The 14,802-nt window shown below is 41.2% G+C and overlaps 1 protein-coding gene across 12 annotated transcripts in view; it reads left to right on the forward strand.

Annotated features, from left to right (window-relative positions):
* The window catches only part of LOC137268678 (arginine-glutamic acid dipeptide repeats protein-like), a 137,234-nt gene that overhangs the window by 58,872 nt on the left and 63,560 nt on the right, over window positions 1-14,802 (forward strand). For 10 of the 12 annotated variants that reach the window (XM_067803269.1, XM_067803272.1, XM_067803271.1 and 7 more), the window contains 4 exons: window positions 4,928-5,024; window positions 6,659-6,812; window positions 7,586-7,719; window positions 9,565-9,664. In XM_067803269.1, the coding sequence (XP_067659370.1) occupies window positions 4,928-5,024; window positions 6,659-6,812; window positions 7,586-7,719; window positions 9,565-9,664 (485 nt within the window). Of the gene's footprint in view, window positions 1-2,328; window positions 2,636-4,927; window positions 5,025-6,658; window positions 6,813-7,585; window positions 7,720-9,564; window positions 9,665-14,802 lie in introns of those variants that run through there. The other 2 variants (XM_067803275.1, XM_067803276.1) reach the window with 1 other exon arrangement.

The following is a 14,802-nucleotide window of genomic DNA, read 5'->3' on the forward strand; positions in this document are numbered from 1 at the left end:
GTTATGATCAGGTCTTGATGGTCTCTCTGCCAGACACCAGATTTCATAATGAGGCAGGCTAATGAGGAAGTAGTGTTTGCCAGAAAACTGCTCTCAGTTTATTAGCCTGAGATGATATTTCCTTCAAGACTGATGATGAGTGTGTTGGTTGTAAAGCATGCTGGGTTTTGTTCTGAAGAACACTGCTGTGTTGGCAGGGATTATATACAGGGGATATTATCTTTTATATCCTGGCTTATGTTGCTGTGTGTCTGAATGATGATTACTTCAGTAATGTAATTACTGGAACATTAACGTTTAAATTACTTTATCAGTCGAGGTGAAGTAAAACTGATGAATTCACGTCATGTTCTAACAATGCTTTTTGAAAAAGCCCAAAATGTTGCCTCAATTGAACAAGGGTGTGTCAATCTGATTTCTGTGAGGTGAGAAGATTTTTTTTATGAATAGTTTTGCTGAAGGTGAATGTTTTTTTTGTTTGTTTTGTGGTAAATACCCAAACATTTGATGGTTTTGTGTTAATGGTGAAAATAAAATGATTATGTATTTAATGTTTAGTAGAAATGTTTCTTGGATGCAGCTGATTAAAAAGGTACATTGTTATGAAAACATCCATCCTTTCTCTACTCAGATAATGTGGATACTTCCTCCACTTTGATGTTTACATTGTGCTCCCTGAAATTTATGTCCCTATTATTTAGGGCAAAGAAATACAAATTAACCCCCAAAAAAGCATTTTTTTCTCCTTGAGACCTTTGTGTCTTTCTGACCTTTTAGTGACTCATTGAAAACACAGAATCATTCACACCTTTTAGCTCTTCCCTACGGCAACTTCATCGTCCCTACGGCAACAGCATCCAAGACAAGTGTCAGGAATACATTATGTTCCAGTTCCACACCCACACTAGACCCACACTAGACCCACATGTGTCCAAGTTCCCCAAGAATGATGTGAAAGCCTAATTGTTTAAGTTGCTGCTTGTCATGTTGACAACCCAGGTTCGATTCCTCAAATAGGTATGTGTGAAACCCATCTCTGGTGTTTCCCTCCCCATTCATGTTATTTCTTAAGTATACTTAAAAATGGCGTGAAAAACATAGTCTCCAACTCACACACTTTCTGTTCTCTGTTCCTTCTAGACTTCTTCCAGTCCCCCCCACCCCCCCACCCCAACCACCACCACCACCACCACCAGACCCCAGTTTCCCACTTTAACTATATAGACTGTTTGGCTCAGAAGCGGACGGATGAATTGCAGTCTAACTTGAAAACCAATCAATATATAATGCTCAGTATAACGCAGATCCTACTCAAAACATCAGACCAACTCTCTGAATTTTTTAGAGAATTTATGTCCTAAATATAGTTCTTTAACAAACTATCAATAAAATTTTAAAATACTTCACTATTTGTTACGAAGGAGGAATGCAGAGAAACCAGATGTTCGAGAGGCACATGCACGATTGCCAGTGATGTGTTGAATTCATCTACCTGTGCTGTGCCGTGTCCATACTTTCTCACACACCTGGATGTTTCTTTCTGTGCATTCCTCCCCCATAACAAATGGTGAACTATGCTAATATTTTATTGGTAGTTTCTTTAATAACTTTTTCATTTTTAGGACATTAATTCTGCCCCAAAAAAGAAAACACATAGTTCGTCTGACATTCTGATTATGATCAGCATATCAGTGGGTATTATATGTTTATTAGAATTCAAGTTAGACTGCAATTCATAAGTCCTCTCTTGAGCCAAATTGACTATAGACTCCAGTTCACTCACAGATTTCTGTCCATCACCCATCCACCCCCACCTCCATTTAGCTTGTGTTCCTTGTACCCACAAGACCCCTATAAAAATTCTCAATTTACCTCAGGATCATTGCCCACACAGCTGCCAAACCCCTTCCCCACCTCCATAACGCTCTGGTCTCCAGCACATCTCAGGCTCCCCCACATCCCACATCTCAGGCTCCCCCACATCCCACATCTCAGCCCCTACACCCACACCCTCCAGTAGAATCTCCCTTCCCATAGTCTACCCTTCCCACTGCCTCAGTGTTATCACTACTGTAGCTATTTCTGGTGCGTGCAGATTTGACCTAGTCAGAAGGAGGTTGTTATTGTTTATAGAGTTGCCTCCCTTAGTCTGTTAAAACTGTCTGTTTCTCTCTTATGTAGTTTGGCCTAGTTTCGTATAAAGTCTGTTGTACAAACAACAGTTATTCTGATCTGATGCCTTAATTGAAAGTCAAGTATTCAGAATAACAAGACTGTGTCTGTATTCTCCTCTAAGTGCTAAAATGTGGATCTGACTGTAAGTCCTAGCTTTACATTGTTTACCGGCTGCCATGATGGTTGTGAATCTGTAGTACGGTTTGTTAAAATCCAGACCTTGGAGACTGGTCAGTGGGTAGGGAGGTACTGGACACAAGAATCTTGGAAGAGGCTGCATTGATGCACCTCTGAGTAGCCTGAGGGAACCTGGGATGACCTTCAGTTCATGGGAGGTGGAAATCACTTTGGTTGTCTGTGCCCTGACCTTTGACCTCTAATGAGGTGACTGAGATGCTACCAAGGCAGAGAAGACAAGCAGGGAAAGCTTCTGTGAAGGATTCTCAAGTTTCGAATAGCAGTAGGTTTATGTGTAGCTGAGATTAACTGCTTGATAGGCCAGAGGGTTGTGTTATGATCAATATACCCTATCAACACAATAGGTGTGAGACTGAGCCTATTAATAGCAGCATGAGAAGACAGTGTAACCGTCTGGCCCAGTTTGACTGCTGCCACTAATATTCCTCTCATTATTAGGTGTTATGGTTTGTATTGACCGGACAAAGGTCACATGGTCACTTAATCTGACCAATAGTGAGCACTAGGGGGAGCAATCCTGATCACTTAGGGCTGTAGTGACAAGTTAGGGCCAATAGTGGTGACTGGTACAGAACCTGTGTGAAGGCTGCCCAAGGGAGGTAGGATTCCCTGGGACGTAATTATCTCCTTGCTGTGAACACATAAACAATTACAAGCTCCGCAGGAGGTGCTGGCTGATAACTGTGGAGCAAGGATGTTTCAGCATTGTGTCTAATTTGTGTTTATTTGTGTCTTGGAAGGCACTACCTAGAGCTCATCCAGGGCATTGGCTGAGTTTTTGTCTTTAGGGCATTTGCAGAACTGATGTCTTCCGGGCAAGTTGACAGGGCTTATGTATAAGGTGATATTGCAGTGGTTTTTAGGTTCTCAGGGCAAGTAGACAGGGCATGTACACTGAGTGATATCACAGCAGTTCTTGGGTTCTCAGGGCAAGTTGACAGCATGTACATCAGGTGATATTGTAGTAGTATTCAGGTCCCCAAGTCGACAAGGCATGTGCATCAGATGATACTACAGCAATACTGGGGTTTCAGAGCACGTTGATAGGGCATGTACATCATGTGATATTACGGCAGTATTGAGGTTCCCAAGTTGACAGGGCATGTACATCATGTGATATTACGGCAGTATTGAGGTTCTCAAGTTGACAGGACATGTACGTCATGTGATATTACGGCAGTATTGAGGTTCCCAAGTTGACAGGACATGTACATCATGTGATATTAGAGCAGTATTGAGGTTCCCAAGTTGACAGGACATGTACGTCATGTGATATTACAGCAGTATTGAGGTTCCCAAGTTGACAGGACATGTACGTCATGTGATATTACGGCAGTATTGAGGTTCCCAAGTTGACAGGGTATGTACGTCATGTGATATTACGGCAGTATTGAGGTTCCCAAGTTGACAGGGTATGTACGTCATGTGATATTACGGCAGTATTGAGGTTCCCAAGTTGACAATACATGTACGTCATGTGATAGTACGGCAGTATTAAGGTTCCCAAGTTGACAGGACATGTACGTCATGTGATATTACGGCAATATTGAGGTTCCCAAGTTGACAGGGTATGTACGTCATGTGATATCACGGCAGTATTGAGGTTCCCAAGTTGACAGGGCATGTACATCATGTGATATTACGGCAGTATTGAGGTTCCCAAGTTGACAGGACATGTACGTCATGTGATATTAGAGCAGTATTGAGGTTCCCAAGTTGACAGGGCATGTACATCATGTGATATTACGGCAGTATTAAGGCTGAACAAGTTTACATGAATACTGGGGAAATTAAGTCACTTAAAATTTGCTTCTTTTGAATTTTCTAGTGTTTGAATGGCCTCTATTTCTGTACATGAATTGCTTAGAGGATTAGCCTTATGTCAACCCAACTGCTTACATTTATTAATGCATGTTAATAATATCAGTAGTATTATCATTATTACCCATTTCTGGTTTCCCACACAGTTATGTTCCTGGAATATTGCTGAAAAACGGTGTAAACACACAGCTATCAGGGTCCGATGTTGCCAGTTACCTTACTGATAGATTCGGTGCAGTGGGGTAGCCTAGCCTCGTGGTTAAAGCATCTGCTTGTCTTGCCAAAAACGTGGGTTCACTTCCCCACATCCCATTTCTGGTGACCTCACCATTATATTGCTGGAATATTGTGAAAAGCGATGTAAAATATAGCTCACTCACTGATGGACTATGGCAACTTTACAAAGTATGAGTTTCAGACTGTTCATGCTGAATAATTGATACCAAAATACCTATAAATATTTTTTTATACAGTTATGACAACTAAATAAGTAGACATGTGATTTTCCTTTCACTATCAATGAATATTTGTAAAATGATAGATAGCATTTTATTTGGACTTGGTCAACTGCTGTTCTCCTGTTGCATATTCCTGCAATGATTAATGTTCAACTTTATCACCAAATACCCTCTATGAATTTTATTATTGGGATTTGAGATGTTCCAGCAACTTATTGGGGGATTAATCAAGTGTATCTGTTTTTGATATCTAATGAAATGTGGATCTCTTTCAGACACTGGCCGTGATTCTGCTTTGAAAGATCCGCTGGTTCGGTCCAGGGAACTCTTTATATCGGATGCAACGGATACTTACCCTGTCACAGCTCTACGGTAGGAAGCATTCTGAGCATGTACCCCTCCATCCCGTGTCCTGTCATCCTCGATATCTCCAGGGTATACGTTCTGATAAGTCTCCACTATACCCAGGACGCATCTACGGCTCTGCCCAATAAATTTATTACCTCCCATGACTGTCTTTTGATCCAGTCAGGTGTCTACGCTGGGAAGTTGAGCGAACCAATCACAACTCACTTTCGTTTTTTGAATTATCTAACCGATTATACTTGGCAACAGAAACCATGCAGAGGTTCTCTGGAAGAGTTAGAAGGCGTTCTTGCATATGTTGTTTTAAAGTTTCGGACCTGTCAATTTGTTTGTATGATTTCCCTAAAATCTGGGACGCACTGCGAGCAAACCTTTGCAGTTGCAACCGCTACCTTTGTTGACACTGGCAAGCTCAGTTATAACGGCGACCAAGCTGATTGGCTACTGTGAGAAGGCGGAGCCAGCAAAGGGAGGTAACAAATTTATCGGGCAGAACCGTAGATGCGTCCAGGGTATAGTGGAGACTTATCGGAACGTATACCCTGGAGATATCGAGGATGGTGTCCTGTATTCCTGAGAGTTTCTTTGTTTTAAGTTCGGTCTTTTATCCTTATGCTATTCTACCTGTGGTGAATCTAGGTAGGGTTTGTATCCAGCTTCTTATGCTGATGTGCTTGTTGTAAATCTAGCAGCCCATGCTTGTGTCTCTGTGGTTGACTTTGCACTGGAACAGCCTAAACTGGGTCCCATTTCACAAAGCTATCACAGCACTATGACTGACTTTTGTTGATGTCACAGAACAGGAGCTGCAATAGTTGTAGCACCATGATACCTTTGTGAAACGGGCCCCAGGTCTGGTTGTAGGTGACAATTGACTGGATCCAACAGTCTATCAGGACTCTGCCCTCAAACACAAATGTTTCAGTTCACCCAGCTGCTGATGGGTACCTGGTAGGAGGAGATGGTTGTGTAAATCATGACCCTCAAGTGCCTTTAGTACTGAGTTGTTATAGTACTGAGGAAAGCAAGACAGAAAATTGATTGTACACTGATCTTATCTACTGTAATAACATCAGTTCTTCTAGTATATATTAGGATTTGCCACTTATAAAATCTATGTGTTGCACAATTCAGGTGAACACCATGGTTGCAATGTTCCATAAATGATAAGGATGTGGTTGCACTGAGTGTACATAAAATGCTGAAAGGTAAACCAAGAGAAACAGTTATTTTTCTTGTGTGTGTACATGGCAAGTGGTCAAATTATTTCACTTTGTTTGTTCAGTAGTTGTGGGGGGTTAGCCAAGTGGTTAGGTGTTCACTCATCATGCCAAACACCCAGGTTTAATTCTCCACAAGGACAATGTGTGAAGCCATTTTTGGTGTCCCACTGTGATGTTGCTGGAATATTGATAAAAGAGGCATAAAACTAAAAACTCACTCACTTGGTTAACAGGTGTCATTGTATCCCAGTTAAGTAGATAGATGCTCATGCTGTTAATCACTGGGGATTGTCTGGTTGTGACTAGACTATTACGAATTGCTGCCATATAATGAAATATTGCTGAGTGCGGTGTTAAACTAGACTCGCTCACTCCTGTTGTTTCTGCCACCATATATCAGTGAAGTCTGTGTTTCAGCGGGAAGTGCACAGTAGCTCATTACCAGGACATATACTCGGCCAAGGATCTCGAACCCAAACCCGACCACTTCTTCTACGTTCTCGGGTATAACCCTGAGACCAAGAGACTGGCGACAACGCAGGGTGAGATCCGGGTGGGCTCGAGCCATCAGGTTAGTCAGCTTTAGATTCCAATAACATCAGTATCTTACCCCTTGTATTGTCTATCGTAATAACTTCAGTATTTCAACCCTTGTCCCCTATAATAACATCCGTAATCCACCCCTTGTATTGTCTATCGTAATAACATCAGTATCTCACCCCTTGTCACCTGTGATATCATCCGTAACCTACACCTTGTATTGTCTACTGTAATAAGATCAATATCTCACTCCTTGTTTTGTCTGCTGTAATAACATCGATATTGCATGTATTGTCGTGATATTCCTTGTATTGTTTATAATAATATCAGTAACATCAGTATCTAACCCTTTGTATTTTCTGCTGTCATAACATCTGTATTTCTCCCATTCCATTGTTTCCTTTCGTAGTATCCTTTTCTCCCCTGATCTCTACTCTCCTTTAATAACATAGCCACCTTCCCCCTTGTGAAGCTACTGACTGTTGTCTGCTCTGGTGTTTTTGTGTTTTTCAGGAATTAAAGTTGTCCGAGTCTTATGCGACTTTTGCTTGTCTCCCTTTGTTGACTGTGCTGTCTTTGTTAATCATTTTAAGATGTATATATAATCCTGTTCTGCGCTGTGGTACTTCACTCTTGCTTTAAAATGGTAGAAGAATCTATGCTTAAATTTGGCATCATAATGTGATAAGGAAGTTGGCATCCATGAAGTATCCTGCCTTTATTACTCATCAGCTAAAATGCTAGAGAAAGAGGACTCACTGTGTTGGTTGTCTCCCCTGTCTTACATATGTTTTGTTTCCCCAGGCTCGACTGCCGGAGTATAAGCCGGATGTCCGCCCACCCGACATGCCGGAGAGCTGTGACAAGCATGAAGATCTCAAATGGCAGCCATTGTGTGTCATGGATGGCGATCTCATCATGTACCTCCGGGCAGCAAGGTGGGTGAAGCCACAGTTGTTGTATTTGATGGCCTCCTTGTTTCAGGAAAGGCTTTGTGACACAGAAGTTATTACATTGAAGTCTATCAATGGCAGTAGTTAGCACACTGCAATTATTTAGTGGCAGGTATTAGTACACAGAAAGTATACAAAGGCAGGGGTTAGTACACTGAAGTCATTCAATGGCAGGTGTTAGTGCAGTGAAATTATTCAATGGCAGGGGTTAGTACATTGAAGTCTTCCAATGGCAGGTGTTAGTACACTAAAGTTATTCAATGGCAGGTATTATTACACAGAAGTCATTCAGTGGCAGGGTTTGTTAGTACACTGAAGTTATTCAGTGGCAGGGGTTATTACACAGAAGTCATTCAATGGCAGGGGTTATTACATAGAAGTCATTCAATATCAGGTGTCAGTTCACTGAAGTTATTCAGTGGCAGGTTTTATTACACAGAAGTCATTCAATGGCAAGGGTTATTACACTGAAATCATTCAATGGCTGTTATTATTACCTTGTACATATTCCTGTAACCTGGCATCAGCAGAGAAAAGTTATTGTCTACTTAGTGATTGAAAATCATTTAGTCAGTTATGGTAAGATCAACTATAAAAAGGTCGTTCTCTTTGACCAATATGCTTGGAATTTGGCTATGAATATATTAGTATATTTATTTATGTGAACATGAATAATCATTTGAAATTATTACTGTAATGATATCAGTGTATGAAACAATCAGTGAATATGTATGGGTAAGATACAGGAAATGTAGGATACAGCTATTGATCGCAAGTGTGTGATAACAGCAGCAACAGCACCAGCCATCTTACAACAGTTAATTACTGAAGCTGACACCAGGCTTGGCGCTATAGAAATGTGACACAACTATCACTCCAGACAGCTATTTTGTTGTTTAATAATTAAGAACATGAATTGTATGGAAAATGTTTCCTGATGGTTTTCTTCAACATAACCTTTCTTAGGTGTGTCCATTATTTATGATCCTCTCATTGTATCAGACAGTACTGGGCAGGTAATCACTTGTGGTTTGCAATGATTCAACTGTACGCTTAACTGATTGCAAATGATGTGATTAAGAAAGCAAAGATTCTGTGGATGATAGTGACATCTGTTGTGTTGTTTGTTTTATGCATTTTATATGGCTAACTGCGTGTAATGGTGTGTTAAGGGCTGTGGATACGGAATCGTATTCCCTGCCTTCAGAGGCAGAGTTATGATGTGCAGATAGAAGGGCCTGCAGCTGTCACCTGTCATGCTAGATATGTTTTGCCTATATCGCTTATCTTGGCTGTAATGTTTTTCATTCTTAAATGATGAAAGTAAATTTGTCTTAATTTAAATGTTTAGCTTGAAATAACAGTTGTCTTCATACATTATTGCTCAGTCTGAGTGGTAGAGGTGGAGGTAGTTTTAGTGTCTTGTGCTATAGGATTCTTTAAGCTTGTGTAGCAAACATGTGTAAATGAGGTCATGTATTCGCTCTTATCTAACCAGCATAAGCCAGTGACATCATCTATTTCCTCACATCTAGCTGACATGTTAATGAGATCATCTATTCTTTCAACGTCTAGCCGACATGTCAGTGAGGTCCTATATTTTCTCATATCTAGTCAACAAATCAAGGAGATGATGTATTCTCTCATATGTAACCAACATGTCGGTGAGGCCATCTGTTCTTTCATACCCAGCCAACAAGTCAATGAGATCATGTATTCTCTCTGCAGACTAGCCAAAACATCAGTGAGGTCATATATTCTCGTCCACATCTTGCCAACACATGTTACACAATATGTTACCCCTGTATTACAATGTGTGTTCTGTTGCAGGAGTATTGCTGCCTTTGCAGGGATGTGTGATGGAGGCTCCACAGAGGATGGTTGCCAGGCAGCATCCATGGACGAAACCACCATTAACGCCATGGACATAGTAAGTGCAGCTTTTTTCGTAACCAGTGTTTACATCTACTGTTAAAATGACGTATCGTTACAAATGTTACACTATGTCCATAAATCAATGACTCACCATTCCTATATGTTTAAGCCTAGTTCTAAAGTGTTTCTATGTACAAAATTGCTGAACCTCATTGGTACATGTGCACAAAATTGATGACCCTCCTACCTCCCCAGAACAAAATGTGTGACCCCCAATCCCTCTTAAAATCATCATCAATCCACTAGCCATAACTTATGAACAGTTCCTTACTCATGAAATGCAACACAGGTAGTATGTATACTCATGTTGTGCTGGCAGATTTATTTTCAGGCAGTGCACTAGACTTGCTCTTGCTCAGTCTACCAATATGTTAAATTTTTTTGGTACCATAAAAATAATTTCAATAATATAATCTCAATAAATTGAAAGGAGCAAAAATGAGATGGGAATTTAGACTTGCTTAATTTAAGGCTTTATTTAATTTTTTTTTTTTTTTACACCAATGTATATGATTGTTGACATCAATCATTGTCGCTCAGCGTATATGTGGTTATTAATGTACATCACTGTCAGTGTATAAAGTTGTTATTATACGCCATTATCCAGCCTCATGTAAGAATGTCAAGTTATGATTGGTTCACATGACTGATAAAATACCATTTACACCCATCACGATCCACGAGCAAGGAGTACAAAAGTCTTATCACACCACGCCTCAGTGACCACCTGAAGCGAAAAAGCCAAGCCTTCAGTAACATGCGCTGCATCTCACATAAATGAAAACAAGTCGATTCGATGTATATTGTTTTCTGTTGATTTAGTAAAAACATTCGGCTAGATCATGATAAAAGCCTCAATTTCCCTCCACAGGATGTGATTACTTAACTTGTCAGTGTGTGTGGTTAACATAAACCATTTGCAGTGTACATGGTTGTTAGCATACACCATTGTCAGAGTCCATGGTTGTTAGCATACACCATTGTCAGAGTCCATGGTTGTTAGCATACCCCATTGTCAGAGTCCATGGTTGTTAGCATACACCATTGTCAGAGTCCATGGTTGTTAGCATACACCATTGGCAGTGTACATGGTTGTTAGCATACACCATTGTCAGAGTCCATGGTTGTTAGCATACACCATTGGCAGTGTACATGGTTGTTAACATACACCATTGGCAGTGTACATGGTTGTTAACATACCCCATTGTCAGAGTCCATGGTTGTTAGCATACACCATTGGCAGTGTACATGGTTGTTAGCATACACCATTGGCAGTGTACATGGTTGTTAACATACCCCATTGTCAGAGTCCATGGTTGTTAGCATACACCATTGTCAGAGTCCATGGTTGTTAGCATACACCATTGGCAGTGTACATGGTTGTTAACATACCCCATTGTCAGAGTCCATGGTTGTTAGCATACACCATTGTCAGAGTCCATGGTTGTTAGCATACACCATTGGCAGTGTACATGGTTGTTAACATACCCCATTGTCAGAGTCCATGGTTGTTAACATACCCCATTGGCAGTGTACATGGTTGTTAACATACCCCATTGTCAGAGTCCATGGTTGTTAGCATACACCATTGTCAGAGTCCATGGTTGTTAGCATACACCATTGTCAGAGTCCATGGTTGTTAGCATACACCATTGGCAGTGTACATGGTTGTTAACATACCCCATTGTCAGAGTCCATGGTTGTTAACATACCCCATTGGCAGTGTACATGGTTGTTAGCATACACCATTGTCAGAGTCCATGGTTGTTAACATACCCCATTGTCAGAGTCCATGGTTGTTAGCATACCCCATTGTCAGAGTCCATGGTTGTTAACATACCCCATTGTCAGAGTCCATGGTTGTTAGCATACCCCATTGTCAGAGTCCATGGTTGTTAGCATACACCATTGGCAGTGTACATGGTTGTTAGCATACACCATTGTCAGTGTACATGGTTGTTAGCATACCCCATTGTCAGAGTACATGGTTGTTAGCATACACCATTGGCAGTGTACATGGTTGTTAGCATACACCATTGGCAGTGTACATGGTTGTTAGCATACACCATTGTCAGAGTCCATGGTTGTTAGCATACCCCATTGTCAGAGTACATGGTTGTTAGCATACACCATTGTCAGTGTACATGGTTGTTAGCATACACCATTGGCAGTGTACATGGTTGTTAGCATACACCATTGTCAGAGTACATGGTTGTTAGCATACACCATTGGCAGTGTACATGGTTGTTAACATACCCCATTGTCAGAGTCCATGGTTGTTAGCATACACCATTGTCAGAGTCCATGGTTGTTAGCATACCCCATTGTCAGAGTACATGGTTGTTAGCATACACCATTGGCAGTGTACATGGTTGTTAGCATACACCATTGTCAGAGTCCATGGTTGTTAGCATACACCATTGTCAGTGTACATGGTTGTTAGCATACACCATTGGCAGTGTACATGGTTGTTAGCATACACCATTGTCAGAGTCCATGGTTGTTAGCATACCCCATTGTCAGAGTACATGGTTGTTAACATACCCCATTGTCAGAGTCCATGGTTGTTAGCATACACCATTGTCAGAGTACATGGTTGTTAGCATACCCCATTGTCAGAGTCCATGGTTGTTAACATACCCCATTGTCAGAGTCCATGGTTGTTAGCATACCCCATTGTCAGAGTCCATGGTTGTTAGCATACCCCATTGTCAGAGTACATGGTTGTTAACATACCCCATTGTCAGAGTCCATGGTTGTTAGCATACCCCATTGTCAGAGTCCATGGTTGTTAGCATACCCCATTGTCAGAGTACATGGTTGTTAACATACCCCATTGTCAGAGTCCATGGTTGTTAGCATACACCATTGGCAGTGTACATGGTTGTTAACATACCCCATTGTCAGAGTACATGGTTGTTAGCATACACCATTGTCAGAGTCCATGGTTGTTAGCATACACCATTGTCAGTGTACATGGTTGTTAGCATACACCATTGGCAGTGTACATGGTTGTTAGCATACACCATTGTCAGAGTCCATGGTTGTTAGCATACACCATTGTCAGAGTCCATGGTTGTTAGCATACACCATTGGCAGTGTACATGGTTGTTAGCATACCCCATTGGCAGTGTACATGGTTGTTAGCATACACCATTGGCAGTGTACATGGTTGTTAGCATACCCCATTGGCAGTGTACATGGTTGTTAGCATACCCCATTGGCAGTGTACATGGTTGTTAGCATACACCATTGTCAGAGTCCATGGTTGTTAGCATACACCATTGGCAGTGTACATGGTTGTTAGCATACACCATTGTCAGAGTCCATGGTTGTTAGCATACACCATTGGCAGTGTACATGGTTGTTAGCATACACCATTGGCAGTGTACATGGTTGTTAGCATACACCATTGGCAGTGTACATGGTTGTTAGCATACCCCATTGGCAGTGTACATGGTTGTTAACATACCCCATTGTCAGAGTCCATGGTTGTTAGCATACACCATTGTCAGTGTACATGGTTGTTAACATACCCCATTGTCAGAGTCCATGGTTGTTAGCATACACCATTGGCAGTGTACATGGTTGTTAACATACCCCATTGTCAGAGTCCATGGTTGTTAGCATACACCATTGGCAGTGTACATGGTTGTTAACATACCCCATTGTCAGAGTCCATGGTTGTTAGCATACACCATTGGCAGTGTACATGGTTGTTAGCATACACCATTGGCAGTGTACATGGTTGTTAACATACACCATTGTCAGAGTCCATGGTTGTTAGCATACACCATTGGCAGTGTACATGGTTGTTAGCATACACCATTGTCAGAGTCCATGGTTGTTAGCATACACCATTGGCAGTGTACATGGTTGTTAGCATACACCATTGGCAGTGTACATGGTTGTTAACATACCCCATTGTCAGAGTCCATGGTTGTTAGCATACACCATTGGCAGTGTACATGGTTGTTAACATACCCCATTGTCAGAGTCCATGGTTGTTAGCATACACCATTGTCAGAGTCCATGGTTGTTAGCATACACCATTGTCAGAGTCCATGGTTGTTAGCATACCCCATTGTCAGAGTCCATGGTTGTTAGCATACACCATTGTCAGAGTCCATGGTTGTTAGCATACACCATTGTCAGTGTACATGGTTGTTAGCATACACCATTGTCAGAGTCCATGGTTGTTAGCATACACCATTGTCAGAGTCCATGGTTGTTAGCATACACCATTGTCAGTGTACATGGTTGTTAGCATACCCCATTGTCAGAGTCCATGGTTGTTAGCATACACCATTGGCAGTGTACATGGTTGTTAGCATACACCATTGGCAGTGTACATGGTTGTTAACTTATGCCATTTTCAGTGTTTTTCTTGGCTGCTAAAATACACCTTTCCAAGTGTTATTGGTTGTTAATATATACTATTGTCAGAGTTCATGGTTGTTAACTTATGCCATTTTCAGTGTTGTTCTTGGCTGCTAAAATACACCTTTCCAAGTGTTAATATATACTATTGTCAGAGTTCATGGTTGTTAACTTATGCCATTGTCAGTGTTCATGGTAGTTAAGACATGCCATTGTCAGAGTCCATGGTTGTTAACATACACCATTGTCAGTGTATATGGATGTTAACATACACCATTGTCGGTGTATATGGTTGTTAGCGTACACCATTGTCAGTGTATATGGTTGTTAGCGTACACCATTGTCGGTGTATAAGGTTATTAACATACACCACTGTCAGCATCTGTGGTTGTTGACATACCCCATTGTCAGTGTATATGGTTCTTAACATAAACCATTGTCAGTGTGTGCAGTTGTTAACATAAATCACTGTCAGTGTGTATGGTTGTTATCTCCCATGGACGTCAGTATATATGATTGTTAATACCCTCCATTGACAGTATATACAGTTGTTAGCATACATTGATCAACTGATACACAGTTTTGTCATTGTGCCAAGGACCGATCACTACCAAGCCTGTCACAGAACTTGGTAATGTAATTACAAACGCATTCACTTCCACAAATGTTGCGTGTTTGATATACTGCTAGATCGTTCCTGGCATTCCCTGAGCTGAGCGTAAACACACTGTGAAGAGAGTAGCTGGCGGCCAC

Source organism: Haliotis asinina, chromosome 16 (genome assembly GCF_037392515.1).
Source record: "Haliotis asinina isolate JCU_RB_2024 chromosome 16, JCU_Hal_asi_v2, whole genome shotgun sequence".
NCBI classification, from domain to species: Eukaryota; Metazoa; Mollusca; class Gastropoda; order Lepetellida; family Haliotidae; genus Haliotis; species Haliotis asinina.